This window comes from Elgaria multicarinata, chromosome 11 (genome assembly GCF_023053635.1).
Source record: "Elgaria multicarinata webbii isolate HBS135686 ecotype San Diego chromosome 11, rElgMul1.1.pri, whole genome shotgun sequence".
In the NCBI taxonomy this organism is placed as follows: domain Eukaryota; kingdom Metazoa; phylum Chordata; class Lepidosauria; order Squamata; family Anguidae; genus Elgaria; species Elgaria multicarinata.
Genome location: NC_086181.1, coordinates 39,059,836 through 39,077,647, shown reverse-complemented (window position 1 = coordinate 39,077,647; position 17,812 = coordinate 39,059,836). Strand labels below are relative to the sequence as shown.

The 17,812-nt window shown below is 42.1% G+C and overlaps 1 protein-coding gene across 1 annotated transcript; it reads right to left on the bottom strand.

The window, feature by feature from the left end:
* Positions 1-4,468: 4,468 nt before the first annotated feature.
* Positions 4,469-16,701, bottom strand: LOC134405816 (vomeronasal type-2 receptor 26-like). The gene is made up of 6 exons (XM_063137068.1): positions 16,448-16,701; positions 12,344-12,635; positions 10,072-10,953; positions 8,527-8,754; positions 7,633-7,778; positions 4,469-5,351 (listed from the first exon to the last, which is right to left on the bottom strand). The coding sequence occupies exons 1-6, from the start codon at positions 16,699-16,701 to the stop codon at positions 4,469-4,471; spliced, it is 2,685 nt and encodes an 894-aa protein (XP_062993138.1).
* Between the last annotated feature and the right edge of the window lie 1,111 nt (positions 16,702-17,812).

Genomic DNA, 17,812 nt, shown 5'->3' with positions numbered 1-17,812 from the left:
TCACACCCCTTGGGATAGCTCCGTCAATTTGCATGTTAGAAACCTCAAACTCGGCACCAGGAGAGCTTATCCATGTGTCCACATGCACGCCAAGTTGCAAGCAAATCCCATCATCCCCTGATTTTTGGCGCGGCTTAAACTTTTTAACTCACCCCAAATCAAGTCCCATTCTACAACTACGTCAATTTGCACGTTAGAAACCTATCCTTTGGTCCCATGACAGCTTACCCATGTGTCCCCATGGACACCAAGTTTCAAGGCAATCCCATCATCCCCTGATGTTAGGGGAACTTTTGAAATTTGAACACTCCAGTATGTCAGGGATTTAAAGTTGCAATTGCAGACAGCTCAATGGGGCCAGTTCCAAGGCAATCCCAACATGCCACGAGATAACCCTAAATCTTCTGGCACATTTGAAAAAGGGATTATTGAATTTGATAAAGTCTAAGTGAGCGCAGGAAGGACTTCTCCCCTTAGTCAAAGCAAGACACATACACCATCGCTGCAAGGCGGGAAGGGGAGAATTATTATTATTATTATTATTTATTTATATAGCACCATCAATGGAAAGCAGGCAGGCAGCATGCATTGTAGTGCCGCAAGGATGGCTTGAGCACTAACGCATAGCAAACCAACCCATAAGTGGGCGCAAAGTGAGGCAAAGATGGCTGGTTGTTTCTTTCTAAGCCAGCAGTTACGCCTTGAGGGGCACAGAGGAGGACGATTGGGAGCAAACCAGGCACCAGGCGGGCAGAGAGGCAGGCAGAGTAGGCGAGGAGTCAGTCCTGGCAGATGCCCCACCACAGCAGCACCCCGGGGGAGGCGGGCAGGCAGGCAGGCAGGCTGCGGGCATTTCTGGGGGCACAAGGAAGTGATGGCTGGTTTCTAAGCCAGCATTGCAGTTAGTCACGCATTGCAAACGCAAACCATCCCAGCGAGTCGGTCACCGAGGAGGACAGGCTAGCAGAGGGGCAGGCAGAGTGACATGTCATAGATCTAGTATTGGGGAGGAGTCAGTCCCGGCAGATGCCCCAACACAGTAGCACCCTGGGTGGGCATTGGAAAACGCCATCTTGTGGGTCAATACTTCCCCCACCCCATGTCCTGCAGGGTTGCCTGCCTAACCCTTGTGGGGATGGGAGATGGAGAGCTTAGAGTGGCAGTGCCAGCAGCAGCCTTCGGCTTTCCCCTGGAACCAGTCGCCTTGCCCGCCTCTTTCCCCAGCAAGATCGCCTGGTGCTGCCTCTTAAGATGCATCTTCATGCTGCTGGTTCCATAATGCCCTGTCGATGAACCCCTGCTTAGGCTGAGTTTGCAGTGGCGACAGACAGCAAAGCGGGGATCCGCTCCCAACTCAAAGTGGTCCCACACGATGCTTGTCTTTCGTTTCTGTGGTGACACCACCAATTGCCCGCCTGAGCTCTCTGGTGTTGCCACAGAAACAGGGGTGTGGGATGAGACTGGGGAGAGAGCCTCGGCCTGCTGCTGCTCCTCCTCAGCCCCCACATCCTGGAGGCCCACCGCCTCCTCCTCCTCCCCCCCCTCCACTGTGCTGAGGACCTCGTCTAGGTCCATCAGCGGGCTCGTGGGCTGAAAGGAGAATGAAGGAGTTGGGGATACTCCTCCTCCTCTAATGGCACTGCTGCCACGTGCCTCTTGCAAACGGGCACTTTTCCCATTCCCACCCTCAAAAAGAGAACGCCGGGCACAAGTTGCAGAAGAGAGTGGCTCTGCCTGCTGCTTGTCCTGCTTCTGTTTTGGAGCAGTCAGCCAAGGAGTTGCCCGTTTGAGTTTCACAGGAGGAGAGGAAGCCCTGCTGGCAGACTGAGCCTTGCTGCTTTCAGCACGCCTGCTTTCTCTTTTCATGATGACTAACAAAATATTAATACTACTAATACTATGTATAAGGTACTACTAAGAATATGTATAAGAAGAATATAATATGTTTAAATGTAGGGAAATGGGACAAGAACAATAAAATATACTACTACTAATATGTATGAGAATATACTACTAAGAATATCTACAAGAATATAATAATATGTTTTAGAATATTACTAATAAATGTAGGGAAATGGGACAAAAAGTGTGTGTATGCTTTCAAAAGAAAGCTTTCACAAAAGCAGAACAGTCAGGCTTTAATACAGGGAAGGGGGGGGCAACCAACCCAACCACACACTCCAAAATTCAAAAATAAAGTTTATATTAAATCAAAGTAAGGGGAAAACACAGGGCAAACTAAGCTACAAGTCAGAAAGAAGCAAACAAACACACACACGCGCCAAACTAAACCTATATTAAATTAATCTATCTCCAAAGCAGGAGCACTAGCTAAGTAAGTGTTCCCTCCACGAACGCCAACCCACAAAGAGACACAAAACAGAAAGTTCTCAGGGTGGGTCTGCCTTAGTCCCCCCTCCAACGCTGGGATTGGAGGAGGATGCTTTCTGAGGAGATGAATTCTCATCAGGATTGGGAGTTGAATGTGCCTGTCATCGCTTCCAAAAAAATAATAATAATAAAAAAAAAAAACCCAAACCCCGATTTTTAAAAAAATATTGCACGTGAACCACAGCACGCAGAAAGTTGAGAGTGGTCTCAAAATGACCCCCATCCACGACTCTCTGTGCACAAGAATTTTCAGAACGATAGCTTAACCCCCCCCCCAGTTATCCCCGATTCTTTCCCTCAATGCAATCCTATGGGCGAAAAGCCGAAACGCCGTTTGAGCCCTGCGGTTGACCCGATTTTTAAAAAAATATTGCACGTGAACCACAGCACGCAGAAAGTTGAGAGTGGTCTCAAAATGACCCCCATCCACGACTCTCTGTGCACAAGAATTTTCAGAACGATAGCTTAAACCCCCCCCCAGTTATCCCCGATTCTTTCCCTCAATGCAATCCTATGGGCGAAAAGCCGAAACGCAGTTTGAGCCCCGCGGTTGACCCGATTTTTAAAAAAATATTGCACGTGAACCACAGCACGCAGAGAGGTGAGAGTGGTCTCAAAATGACCCCCATCCACGACTCTCTGTGCACAAGAATTTCCAGAACGATAGCTTCAAAAACAACGTAGTTATGCGCGATTATTTGCCGCAATGCAATCCTATGGCGAAATGTTTTCAAGATGGCGACCGGAGCGCTCCGACTGAACTCGGAGCTCCGAAAAATGGTCGCTTCTCTTCGCCTTGCTTCTAGGGGGTCCGCGGTCCGCTCCTACTCCGCCTCTGGGTAAGGCGGAGCAGGCCAATCCGCTACTGCTTCTACGCTCCTAATCGGAGCGGAGCACATCCCTAATTTTTACCATGTGCTGTTTGAAGAAGTAGTTCCTTTGATTTGTCCTGAATCTCCCACTAATCAGCTTCATGGGATGACCCCGGTTTCTAGTATTTTGAGAAAGGGAGAAAAATAGTACAGATTGACAGTATGGGTGCTGATCTTGAACGTCCAAAAACCACACACCCAAGGAGCTATGTAGATACAGATCAATACCCAGCTGTGTAGATACATGTCAACAGAGCAGCCTTAGCATTTTTCAACTTCTCTAGAAGCAGATGTTTCCTGCCCTGCCTTGCACAGCTTGTGAAGGACATTTTTCTACCTGAGCAAAGGAAATACTGGAGCCATTTCATGTAAATAATTTGATCAGATTGGCATTTGAATCCTATTTTGACACCAGAGTTTGGGGAACCCCCCCTCCCAGCAGCAGGCTAGCTTAGGCCTCCCTACAAGCACGTGCTCCCTAAGGCTGTTGTTTCACTTTGTGCAATGATAGAGTTGGCTATTGCCCCATTGATGTAATCATCTCATCAGATTGGTATGGTAAATTATCCCAACCTACCCCTTTGTATAACTTTCGGCACAGCTACATTTTCACTTGTAACTTATCACATGCTTATCCCTGGATAGTCATCACTGTAGCATATCTGTGATCCTGTCTCTTCTTACCCTATTTATATTACTCATTTCTGCATTGTGTTGAGAAGTCTCAACCCTGCACTTCCTTCATGGGATATTTGTGGTGATACTCCACCATCTGGACAAAGTTCCTGAAGTTTTCCGTTTTGTATTCTTGTTGATTTGGTAAAATGTCCCTGTGTCTGGGCCAGCTCTACCACATCAACAGCAACCTGTCCTGTGGCAGAAGCAAAAGAAGGGACCACATAGGGGAAAGGGTTTTGAGTCATGCACCAGTTCTCCCAGATATCACTGCTCCAGAGGGATGATTCCTCAAACATGGAGAATAGGTTGTGACATTTATTAAGTATGAATGTCACAGAGCAAGCATGGTATCCACATTCAAACATCTGTAGGTCTTATTGTACATTTAAAACTGAATAAATAGCCTCATGAACTGGTTAATTATAAATTATGTATTTATTTGCATATTTGAGAATAATGGTTGTATTGGTCAATTTAGACATGAAGGTTAGAAAGAACAGTAATGACAGGATGAACTTCTCTCTTATTTACATTTTTCTTTGCATTAGCTGCTGTCTGTTGTTCAAGTCAGGTCTCACCACAATAATGTAGCATTTGGGAAAAAAGATACAGCTTAGTAACCCAGCGCTGGAGGCCAAGATGGAGAAGATCTCCACAGCCACCATGGATTTTCCTCTTGTGCTGAGGTAGGTTGGAACAAAGGACACCCACACACTACAAAAGACCAGCATGCTGAAGGTGATGAATTTGGCTTCATTAAAACTGTCAGGCAACTTCCTGGCCAGGAAGGCCACAGTGAAGCTTATAATTGCCAGGAGACCCATGTAACCCAAAACACAATAGAACATGAGTATAGAACCTTCATTACATAGCAGTACAATTTGTTCCGTCATTGAGGTCATGTCAACATCTGGGAATGGAGGAGACATTACTAGCCACAGAGCACAGATGCCTGCCTGAATATTGGAGCAGGCAAGGACAATGGAGTACCCCAATCTTTTTCCAACCCACTTCCTCATCTGTGATCCTGGTTTGGTAGCCATGAATGCCAAGACGACAGATACGGTTTTTGCCAAGATGGTGGAGAGAGACACAGAGAAGACAATGCCAAAAGCTGTTTGTCGAAGAAAGCAGGTGACCTTCTTAGGTTTTCCAATGAACAAGAAGGAACAGAGGAAACACAAGAGGAGGGAGATGAGGAGAATGTAGGTGAGGCTTCGATTGTTTGCTTTGATGATGGCAGTGTCCTGTTGCCTAATGAAAATGCCAAGCACCAGACCTGTGATTAGAGACAATAGAAGTCCTGAAGAAATGGAAATGATGGCCAATGTTTCTTCAAAAGCTAGGAAATTTGGAATCTTAGGAATGCATTCATCTTGAAATTTGTTTGGATAGTGAGTTTCTGGACAACTGACACAATTTTCCATATCTGAAAAGAAATGAACATATGCCAATTTAAATGGAACTGAATCTATTGTCATGACTACAAATTGCCTCACCAAGCATCTTACAAGACTTAAATTTTTTCCTAAAAAGGATTTCAAACCTTTCTCCTTCAATATGTTTCAAAATTAAATGTCTGTGATCAATTCTTGTATTTTCATCAGGGATGAGCTGTGATTTTCTGTGTGTCTTTGATGCTTCGTTTGTTGTAAAATCACCAGCATTGTGCAGCAAAATGAAAGAATAATTACAGCAGTAGTCCAAAATTTGTAGGCCAACAAATGTTATTTTGATGAGACACGCCAACTTCTTCTCATGTAAGCTCACTCATGTAGCTGAAATAATTTCTGCCCCGTTTCATCCTATCATTTCCCTTACTAAAAGACTCATCCCACGTACACTTTTGTTCTGGTTTACCCTCGAATTATCTCATTTCGCTTATATAGTGTTTATATAGTGATTATATACCATATGAAAACTTGTAAACTTACACCTCTGCTGTAGCGCGTTGGGGAGATCCATTGAGGTTCACTCACATATGTTGTTATCCCCACCCCCCAGATCTCCTTTGTACCTCCTCCTACCATTCAGTGGTTGTTTGAAGTGGGGACAACTCCCCCTCGGACAACAGGGATTGGGATTTGCTTCTCTTGTTACTGAACACCAAAGTAGAACATTACATAAGACTGCAGACAACTCTTTTACATGCTTACTCAGTAAATAAATCTCATTGATTTCAATGGAATGCATTTCCAAATTAGAGCCCCTCGGATTACAGTCTTAATTTTTGTAACTTTAAAAAGGGGAAAAAAAACAGGGTGGGTGGCTGGGGTGGGGGAGCAAAGCTAGGTAGGAAGTGGCCATCTCAACTCCCAGTGTACGGAGGAGGAGACTTCAAATGCAGCGCCAGGACCTCCAATGGCAGAGAAATTGAGAGGCAAATCACAGTTAGTGAGAGGATTAAGCCATCCTTTCCCATGTGGAGGCTCCCAATAAAAACTGGACCCCCCATTGTTAAAAAAAAGAAAAGAAAAAGGTGGGAAGATGCAGGATCCCCCCATGGAGAACGTTTCCATCTCTGCTTCCCCCTGTTTCCTGCCATCTCCCACTCAGCTTCAATGGAAGATCTGTGTCCTTCCCCCATCAACTCCCATTCAAATAAGAACAAGAGCAACGCAAAGTAGGATGAAAAAGGATGGACATGGACACACACACACACACAGATTCAGAAGCAGCCAAAAGACTTGGTTTGCAACTGACAAGACATTTGGGTGAAACTGACCAGCCTTTGAAGAGCACTGAGGAACAATGTCTTCCTTTGCAGTTACACACAGATCAAAAAAGTCTTTTCCCCCTCACCTTCCTTTCCTCCCTCCCTGCTTTTTGCTAGTTCAACTGGGGGATTTAGCTGCTCCTGTTTCCCTGCCAGGAGGGAGCAGGGGAGTTCAAAAGCAGGAGGAGGAAAGGATTTGAATTTGCACAGCCCTCTCCTTCATCAGCAATACTGCCCCTTGAAAACATGCCCACAGTACAGCGCATTGGAAATGATGGATGAAAACACATGTTGAAATTTGAGTGATGTGCCCGGAAGAAGCAGACTTTCTCCAAGCAAAATATTTCACTTTACGGGGGTGGGGGAAGAACCACTATCACAGCAGGACATAGTCAATGTCATCCGAGTCCTTTGCACTTAAGGCAGACTATAATGTCACCGTCATTTGAGCCTTTTGCGTAGATTTCGCTGAAACAGCACAATATAAGGCTGGTGGGATGAAGCTTTAAGTCTCTGAGCATTTTCCTTTACTCAAAATTATTAAGCAGAATTCTGTAAATAACAGGAGCATTTGCTTGATGGAGAATATGGCTACATGCCCCACCCCTTATTTTGGTAAATAGGGGAACTATTTTGTACCTGGCCATAATAGAAATATGGGGAGATATGTCCAGTGCTGGGTTACTTGAGAGTGAAGAAAGCATGGAGCAGCTGAAAATCACAGAAACATCAGGGAATTTGTTTTTTATTAATACTAGAACGAATTGTCTGTGTATGAGGAATTGTTTTTCTCAAGATGTCACTAAGCAAGTATCAATAAATTAAATATTTAAACAATGAGAATAATACGTAATACCATATATATATATATATATATATATATATATATATATATATATATATATCTATCCTCAGAATGTACTTAATGATAGAACCCAGAGAACAGTTGCTTGCATTTTCCTCATTTAAAACAACTTGATACAATATTTCCTACCCTCCTGATTTGAGAACATCCTATCTGGACATTGGGCACAGTCATAGCAACAAAACTTCTTTCCTTCCTCCTTTTTCTTGCTGTATCCAGGATGGCATTTGTCATTACACAGAGAAAGAGGTGGCACCTATCCAACGATATTGGAAGAACTTAATTTTAAGGAAATGTTTGAGGAAGGAAACTTACATTAGATTATCTACCCACAAAGAGGAGAAACAATGGCATAGAATATTAGATCTCTCAGTGCACAAGTGCACCTGTTGTACATAGAATCAGATAATTCTGAAATAATATCTTTATAGCAGTACTGAAGTGCACTGACAACTGTTGGGACCCATAAGATACAGTACATACTATGTATTATGTTCAATGATGGGCAACATTACTTACCCTCTTTTGGGGAGTGGTTCAAATTAGTTTGAAATGTCTGCCATAGATGTTGCATTTTCATTATCATGGCTTGTCTCCACTTGAATACCCGCCATCCAAATGGAGGCTGCTGGTACTGATTTCAGTGCAACTGTGAATCCACTCTGGGTTTCAGTCAACACCAGCTAAAACTGTATAGGAGCTATCCAATGTGCTGACACATAATGGCAAAATAGACCCATAACTTTGGATGCCTCGTTCAGAGTTCTGAATGTTTCTGACTGAAACCAGAGTGTGGTTCAGAACCCCACCAGCCTCCACAGCACTCCATTTGAAACACTATTTCCTCCTTTTCTGGCAATCCAACATTGCATTCCAGTGAACTAAAATATAGTTATGGCTCGTGTGAAGAAATGCTTCCTTACTTATCATTACATATATTAACCTTCTTGTTTCAATGGATAACTATCAATATTAATATCTGAGCGATATTATTATTTTCCAACCTGAGTCAAGTTTCTCTGCCACTTGATTTTGTCCTCAGCTATGGTCAATACTTCCCCTGGAGAAGCATGAGGATCCAGCCTTCCCACTTTGACCCTGATATAGGAGTTATTTGGGAAAGTGATCAAGTTGGTAACATCAAATCCACCTGCTAACTCCCCACGTTCATTAAACATAATTTCCTCTACGGCGCCGTTATTGAATGAGATCCTTTGAATCAAAGAGTGAAGCTAGAGAGAGAGAGAGAGAGAAAGAGAACCAAGATCTGGAAAACTTTTAGTTGATGAATTGAGATTATTTTCCTGTATGAGAGAAAGTGTTTGAGAATGCGCACCTTTTACATTTGAGAATAGACAGCATTGTGTTTTAGGAAGCAGATATGGGGAAACCATGGCAAATCACAAAAACTGTGTTTTGTTATCAACTAGTGTTAAATGTTATTTATTTATTTATTTATATAAATTGCATTGTGACTTGTAAAATATTTATTTATTTATTTATTTATTTATTACACTTATATACCGCTCCCATAGCCAGGGCTCTCTGGGCGGTTTACAAATACAAAATCGTATCGTAATTCCCACCCTCCCTTCCCACCTGTAGATAGATGCCTTAGCTAGATCTACCATTTAGCCCGGAACAGAGGAGGGAAGATCCCACGATGTGTTTATCATGAGATCCCTCACCTGTTTACATGTGACATGTGACGACCTTAGCAGTAGAGGTGTCGCATCCACCATTTTTTTTTAAAAAAGGGACAGGAGTGCATGAACGCTTGTGTGCACAAGGTAAGTGGGTTTTTTTAAAAAAAATTAACTTATTTTTCTCGCTGCCCCCACCCTACCCTCAATGAGTACGGCTCCTGGCTCCTTGCCACATGTTCCGCAGTTTCAGGCTCAGCCCAGGACCGTGGAAAAACCAGGGACAAAGGCAAGGGCTCTATCTCGGGACAGGATGGATGATCGTTCCCTGATTCCAGAATCGCCTGTGCGTCAGGTGGATGCACAGGGATTATCTCAGGGTTCGCCCTGGGATAAAGCCATGTCTAGTTATGGCCAGAGTTACAAAGTGTATAAATACAGAATCCCCCAGAAAGCAATTTTAATTTTTGGAAATAATATGGAACCATTTACAACAACCGTAATGATTTATAACTATCCAGCCATGTTCCTCTACATTAGTATATTCAATAAATGGTAACAAAACAGAAACAAAGGGATCATAGTTTCCTGGACCTCTCATGACCTGTAATTTAATGTAAGGTCTTTCCATTGTAAAGCTATTACTTTTCTAGCAGCAAAAAAAGAAAAAAGAAAAGAAAAAGAAAAAGAGAGAGGCGAAATTTGCTCCTTATGCTTCAAATTTATACTTACTTCAACAGATTCCATTCAGCCAAGTCTGAATAAACATTTACTTAATTTTTTACAGCACGGTAATCTCAGAAAATACTGCAGTCCAGTGTGCCTAGGCTTCCCTTCCAGCACATGGGGAGGAACCAGATTTGGTATTAAAGAAACTTGCAAACAAAGGGTATAGGGCTCGATTACCTGCCAAGGTTCCATATGCTGAGGTGCCAGTCTGATGCTCCCTGCCATTGCTTTGCGATTAAATGGAGATATGTAATTTCTGTATAAGGCATGAGCCACAGCATAGACAGCATTGTAGATACTGTAACTGTGGCCAGTCATGCTCATTTCAAAGAAAGGTGAAGTTAGGCTCTGCAGTGTTTCCTGCCCAGTACATGATTCACTGTTGTCTCTGGTTGAATCAGAATTTGGGATATGGCACCCAAAGGCTTGGTCCCAGACATCTGTGATAAAACCATCTGCTTTTGCTCCAGAGGGGTTGATACCTTGAAGAAATTCTTGGAAGCCTGGAGGCTGTTGGGAATGAATGGTGAAGGAAATTGCACCATGGAACATTTGCATATTAACAGGCTTTTGAAGGACATGTAAAATAAAATCTATTTGGGCTGTTGTAATCCACACTTTCCCTTCAGAGATTGTTCCACTATACTCATGATGTGTGACAGGAAAAACAGTTGTTATCAATATAACAGAAGCCAGCCACAGAATGGTTGTACTTTCTCCATAAATAACAACCACAGTGGCTTTTGTCTCCATGAAAATTGGAAGATGACTTAGTGTAACATTGATAATCTCAAACAAGTCAAAGAACTGCCAGTTTGCTTTGAGTCTTTCTGTGAATTCTGAACAGATTCCATTCTGGGATAGCATTGGCTCCATGGTCCGGAAGAAACGTTCTCCAGCTTCATCATCAGTAGTAATGAGCCCGACCCATTTCCACCCAAAACGTTGAAGCAGTTGCACAATTCCTTGGTATTGCAGGGCTTCATTGGGGACCATGCGGTAAAAGGAAGGGAAACGGGATTCATCACTCGCTGCTGTTTCAAATGAACCATATGAAAACTAAAGAAAGAAGAAAAGGATGAAAGAAATATGAGAAAGAAGGAAAGAAGTGGGAATAAGTCTTAGGTCTTCTTTAACCACAACACTCTTATGTAGTTCATTCTTTTTTCTTTTCTATTTACTGAAATTTAATCACACCATTTCATTTAGAGGAATTCCCAAAGTTACTTACATAGAAGCAAAAAATATTTTATTTTATTTATTTATTTATTTATTTATTACATTTTTATACCGCCCAATAGCCGAAGCTCTCTGGGCGGTTCACAAAAATTAAAACCACAAAAAACATCCAACAAGTTAAAAACACAATTACGAAATACAGTATAAAAAGCGCAACCAGGATAAAACCACACAGCAAAGTTGATATAAGATTAAAATACAGAGTTAAAACAGTAAAATTTAAATTTAAGTTAAAATTAAGTGTTAAAATACTGAGTGAATAAAAAGGTCTTCAGCTGGTGACGAAAGCAGTACAGTGTAGGCACCAGGCGGACCTCTCTGGGGAGCTCATATAATTTACAGCACAATCAGATTTAGTGTAATGGCATTTTCTTTCAGATATGTAGGTATATGTAAGATTGCAGCCTAAAAGGGCAGTAACACCAATCACATTTGTTTCCAATTAACCATTTTTAGGACTGCAACCTGCATTAGCAGAGTTTAAAATTTATAATTTAATTGATTTAAATTATATCAATGCTTCAAAAGCTGGGAGTATGATTTTTTTTCTGATTAGGAAGCATTAACAGAAAATCTTGGAGATTTGTGAAAATGATTTATAAAAGGCAGATCAATAAGGCTAAGACCAGATGTTTTGTTGCTGTCTCTCCCAATCTCTCTTTTTCTCTGTTTTACAAACCCTTTAAAATTGTCACATAGTTGTTATGGATTGATTCCTTCCTCTCAAGGTTGGATTCAAATTTAGTTATGCTTAGAACTGTACCATTGAAATCAATGGGATAAGTTAGCCATAAGTAACTTTAATGTGTCTCTTCTAAACATGACTCTCAATCCAATCCACAGTTTCACGAACCAATGGTATATGTAGTTTTGATAACCATATTATACTCTAGTTCAGTGCCACACATTCCCGTCTTTCCTTTTCTAATTACTCCCCACTCTCTTTCTGAACCATATAATTGCCACCAGCATTCATTTTTACACCTTTCATGGGATTGTGAAAATGCACATGTCCTACAACCTGAGATTAAGGGTTGGAAAAAGGTTCTTGCTTCTTTAGAAGGAAGACTTCCACTTGTGGAAGTAGTGTCCAGCCAACTTTTGGGGATCCCACCTCCCTCTGCAAGGAATAGCTCATCCCATTCATCAGGGTCTCCTGATTCTCTGGGTGAAGGAGGGAGTAGGGAAGTCTACATCCCTGAGATCCTACCTGTGGAATCTTGTAAAGACCAAAGACATGTGCCATGCATGCAGAGGTATCAGCACTTAGTCCACCAATGACCCCGATGAGATTTTTGTGGAAGCCACATTTGTAGTTGGGCACGATCTGATGGGATTTGAAAAGCAGGTCCAGTGTAGTACGATATGTCATTCTTGCATCGGAATAGCTGTCATAGATGTGGAATCCGAGAGTGACATTGGACAAGATCTTGAGATTCTCATTGACCTCATTAATGGCAAACACCAAGGCCAAGACGTGCTGGTAGAACTTTGTCAACACGCTGCAAATAAAGTGACTTCCTGTAGTTTGACAAGAGAATTCTGCAGTGAATTTAATCACAGACTGTAAGATGAGGACGCAATGTATTCATGACCAAGTCCCATTGTAAAGAAGAGAAATGTTATCATTGTATACATTTCCTCGATTGTGTTCAACAGAGGCTGGTGGCTCCAATTTTGGTGGGGCTGTAAATCCATTCTGGGTTTCAGTCAGAACCAGCCAGAACCCTAATGGAATTATCCAAGGCATGGAATGCATTTTGGGAATATGGCTCAGAAGCTTGAATAGTTCACTTTGAGTTCTGGCTGGTTCAGACTGAAACCCAGAATGGATTCATAGGCCTACTGAAATCAGAGCCACGAGCCTCTACTTCTTGTGTTTATAGCAGAGGAGTTGCTAGGCACTTTAAAGATTCTTGACCCAGCCCCATAGAATACCAATCCTTTACAAACTTTACAGGAAAGACAGGGAAGGGTGTACTGGTGGCGGTGTTGCTCTGTACATCAAAGAGGGCGTTGTGTCAAGTAGACTAGAGCACCTAAACGGGGAAGACTCTTCCACAGAAGTCCTGTGGGTGACAATGCAGGGCCCCCAAACTAACGTAGAGCTAGGAACATGCTATCATCCCCCAGACCAATATGCTCAGAGTGACCATGAGATGGAGAATGAAATCAGGGCAGCCTCCAAATGAGGAAGTGTTATAATAATGAGTGACTTCAATTATTCTCACATTGACTGGATAAATTCATATTCCAGTCATGACAAATTTGTTAAATTCCTTGATATCCTGAATGACTGTGGCCTGGAACAGTTGGTCATGGAACCAACCAGAGCGGAGGCAACCCTGGACTTAATCCTAAATGGTGCTGCCCAGGACCTAACACGAGATGTAAATATTGTTGAACCAATCGGTAACAAGGACCACAATGGTATCAGATTCAATATATACTTAAGTGGGAAATTGCCCAGGAAATCCAACGCATTCACGCTTGACTTCAAAAGAGGAAACTTCTCTAAAATGAAGGAACTAGTGAAAAGAAAGTTGAAAGGAGGACTCAAGAGGGTTAAATCCTTGGAAAATGCATGGAGCTTACTCAAAAGCACAATAATAGCTAAACTAAAATGTGTTCCACAGGTTATGAAAGGTCTAAGCGGTCACCAGCATGGTTGACAAGCAGTGTCAAAGGAGCTATTGTAGAAAAGAGGGCTTCCTTCAACAAATGGAAGTCTTGCCCAAGTGCGGAAAATAAAAGGGAGCACAAGCTGGCACAAAGGAGATGCAGGCAAATAATAAGAGACTAAAAAAAAAAAAGCATTTTGATGAGCACATCGCTAATTATATCAAGTCCAACAATAAAGAATGCTTTAAATATATCAGAAGCAGGAAACCAGCTAGGGAAGCAGTTGGATCGTTAGATGACAATGGAGTTAAGGGAGTACTAAAGGAGGACAGGGAAATGGCAGAGAAGCTAAATGTATTCTTTGCATCTGTGTTCACTGCAGAGGATACAGGACAGATCCCTGTGCCTGAACTAATGTTTTCAGGAAGGGAGTGTGAGGAACTGAGGCAAATAGCGGTGACTAAAGATGAAGTTCTCAACCTTAGTGACAAATAGAAAGCAAATAAATCACCAGGCCCAGATGGTATCCATCCTAGAGTTCTCAAAGAACTCAAATATGAAATTGCGGACCTCCTCACAAAAATATGCAACATGTCCGTAAGCTCAGCCTCTGTACCAGAGGACTGGAAGATGGTCAATATAACACCAATTTTCAAAAAGGGATCCGGGGGGATCTGGGAAATTACAGGCCGGTTAACTTGACATCTGTGCCAGGTAAATTGGTTGAAAGCATTATTAAAGACAAAATTAGTAAGCATATAGAATGGCATGTCCTGTTGAAGAAGAACCAGTATGGCTTCTGCAAAGGCAAGACCTGTCTCACTAATCTACCAGAATTCTTTTAGAGTGTCAACAAACATGTAGACAGGGATGATCCAGTGGACATTGTTTACTTGGACTTCCAAAAGGCTTTTGATAAAGTCCCCCACCAAAGACTCCTGAATAAACTTAGCAGTCATGGAATAAGAGGAGAGGTCCTCTTATGGATCAGTACCTGGTTAGAGAACAGAAAATAGAGAGTAGGAATAAATGGTCAATTCTCCCGATGAAGGGAAGTAAATAATGGGGTCCCACAGGGATTGGTATTGGGACCAATTCTTTTCAACTTATTCATAAATGATCTTGAATTAGGAGTGAGCAGTGAAGTGGCCAAGTTTGCTGATGACACCAAATTATTTAAGGCTGTTAAAACGCAGAGGGATTGTGAAGTGCTCCAAAGGGATCTCTCCAAACTTGGAGTGTGGGCATGCAAATAGCAGATGTGGTACAATGTAAGCAAGTGTAAGGTGATGCACGTTGGGGAAAACTTCAAGTATAACCTAATGGGATCTGAGATGGAAGTGACCGAACATGAAAGAGATCTTGGGATGGTGTTGGACAGCTCAGTGAAAATGTCCACCCAGTGTGTGACTGCTGTAAAGAAGGCAAACTCCTTGTTAGGCATTATAAGAAAAGAAAAGGATTTGAGAATAAAATGGCCAGTAGCATAATGCCTTTATACAAATCGATGGTGCGACCACACTTAGAATACTGTGAATAGTTTTGGTCACCACACCTAAAAAAGGATATTACGGAGCTAGAAAAAGTGCAGAAAAGGGCAACTAAAATGATTAAGGGGCTGGAGTATCTCCTTTATGAGGGAAGGTTACATCAACTGGGATTGTTTAGCTTAGAAAAAAAGAGGCTAAGGGGAGACATGATAGAGGTGTACAAAATTATGCATGGTATGGAGAATGTGGACAGGGAGACATTTTTCTCCCTCTCTCAAAATACTAGAACCAGGGGTCATCCCATGAACCTGATTGATGGGAGATCCAGGACACATAAAATGAAGTACTTCTTCACACAGCACATACTTAAATTATAGAACTCACTACCACAGGATGTAGTGATGGCCACCAAAATGGATGGCTTTAAAAAGTGGTTGGATAAATTCCTGGAGGTGAAGGCTATCAATGGCTACTTGTCCTGATGGTTGTGTGCTATCTCCAGTATCCGAGACAATAAGCCTGTGTGCACCAGTTGCTGGGGAACATGGGAGGGTGCTGTTGCACCAAGTCCTGCCTTGTTGGTTCTTGGCCAATGGCTGGTTGGTCATTGTATGAACAGAGTGCTGGACTAGATGGACCCTTGGTCTGATCCAGCATGGCACTTCTTACGTTCTTAAAAGAAAGCTACATCCCACTCCCCCTGTTCCAAAACGGGATGAATGAATATGTATGTTCAACCAAGGTTATTGTCCATGCATTCATTTATTCTTCCGGCCAGTGCTATTAGCTCATTAACAGAGCAAATGATTTGGATGTAGGTGGTCAAATGTTCCATTCCTGGCATCTCTAGTTAAAAGAATCGGGTAGCAGGTCATGAGAAGGCCTCATGCAGAGGAATGTCCCATGAGGAGAATCAGTAATAGGCTAAATAGAGAAATACTTTGACCTGCTTTAAAGCAACTCCTTATGCTCCGTTCATATTTTGTAAACATAGTATTAATGATACTCCTTATTTTCAAGGGGATGAAATCAATCTGCAGCCTTAAATATCAGTTTACAGTCTACTACTACTGCTGCTCCTGCTACTACTACTACTACTACCAGTGTCCTTCCTCCCCCCAAATTATGAAAGCAGTTTGTAGTTAGAGAAACATGAAATACACTAAAACTGAAATCAAACCTCTTTTCGTAGGATTGCTTACAATGGGAATGGAATCGCTTCCTCCGAAGGATGCTTGTCAAACACAATATTGGGGAACATGTAATGAATATGAGATGCAATCCCAGCAATGAGGAGTTCACCCGCCTGGTACCATTCATGTGGAATATGGAGAGGGTCATTTCCAGTGCACTTCAGAATTTGTTCTTTGATTGCCATGTGAGGGACAACCACCATCAACACCACAGTTATCATCATCTGGGTGGCCAACATCCATCTTGCGGTCACCTCTCCCATGTTTCTCTACAGAGTCATGTCTCCCACCAGCTTCATTCAAACAACGGTTGCTATCTTCTAATCATACACTTCTTAAGATGAGAAAATATCTTTAACAGTGGTGTATTATCATACCTTGAATGTCCATTGAAAATCAGTGAATATCAGGAAGGGGGGAAACGGTTCAAAGTGACTAATCCCTGATTTTAGCTGCTGCCCATAATCTAGGACATTGTGGGGTTTTAAAACAACAGTTAATGACTTGACTGTTGAATTTCTTTCTCTCATGCCTTCTTAAAAGCCACTGGAGGTTTGACCTGTTTAATTAATTACAGGAATTGTGAAAATTACAGGAGAGATAATCACTTTAGATGCTATGTGGCATTTTTGCTATCACTATGTTGAAGCAAAAACATGCTTGTCAAATGTTACAATAACTTCTTGCAGTGCGACAACACTGCGATGCAACTTCAGATTGATCCACAGTGACCTGTAAGATGGAATTAAACAGGAAGTGGGCATGCTTGCCCTTGACCATGGAAACTTTCTGTGTGCTAAGCTAATTACACCCATACCTGATTGCAATCAACACAGCAGCATCCTACAATACCACGAGCCATGTGGACTTTTTATTTTATTTATTATTACATTTATACCCCACCTTATTTCCTCCTTGTGGAACCCGAGGCAGCAGCCATACTCCTTCTCTTCTCCATTTTATCCTCCCAGCCCAAAGTCACCCAGTGAGCTTCCATGACCAAGTGGGACTAGAACTCAGATCTCCTGACTCCCAGTCCAACCCTCTACCCACTACACCACACTGGCATCACACTGGCTCTCAATGATCAGTTTTGTGATTCTTGTGATCATTATTACCAATTCTCCTTGATGAGTGTATGACCACCCTTTTTAAAAGGCAGCCTTGAATCTTTATATATTTATATCTTTATGGCCCAACCATAGCAGACATGCTTTTTGATCCTTGTAAATCTGGGGATTCTGGTTGTAATGTATATTAAGTACATTACAAAGCAAGTGTGATAACCACATTTAAACAACTGTAGTGTTTAATCTGTCTTTAAAACAGAATAAGTGGCTATACGCATTGGCAAAATATTATTCATTTTTTTTT

Coding starts and splice junctions, on each gene's coding strand:
- LOC134405816 (XM_063137068.1), bottom strand. CDS start 16,701: ATGGGAGAGGTGACCGCAAGATGGATGTTGGCCACCCAGATGATGATA. Junction 12,636..16,447: donor GAAGCGATTCCATTCCCATT/GTAAGCAATCCT, acceptor CTTTATTTGCAG/CGTGTTGACAAAGTTCTACC. Junction 10,954..12,343: donor GTCTTTACAAGATTCCACAG/GTAGGATCTCAG, acceptor TTCTTTCTTTAG/TTTTCATATGGTTCATTTGA.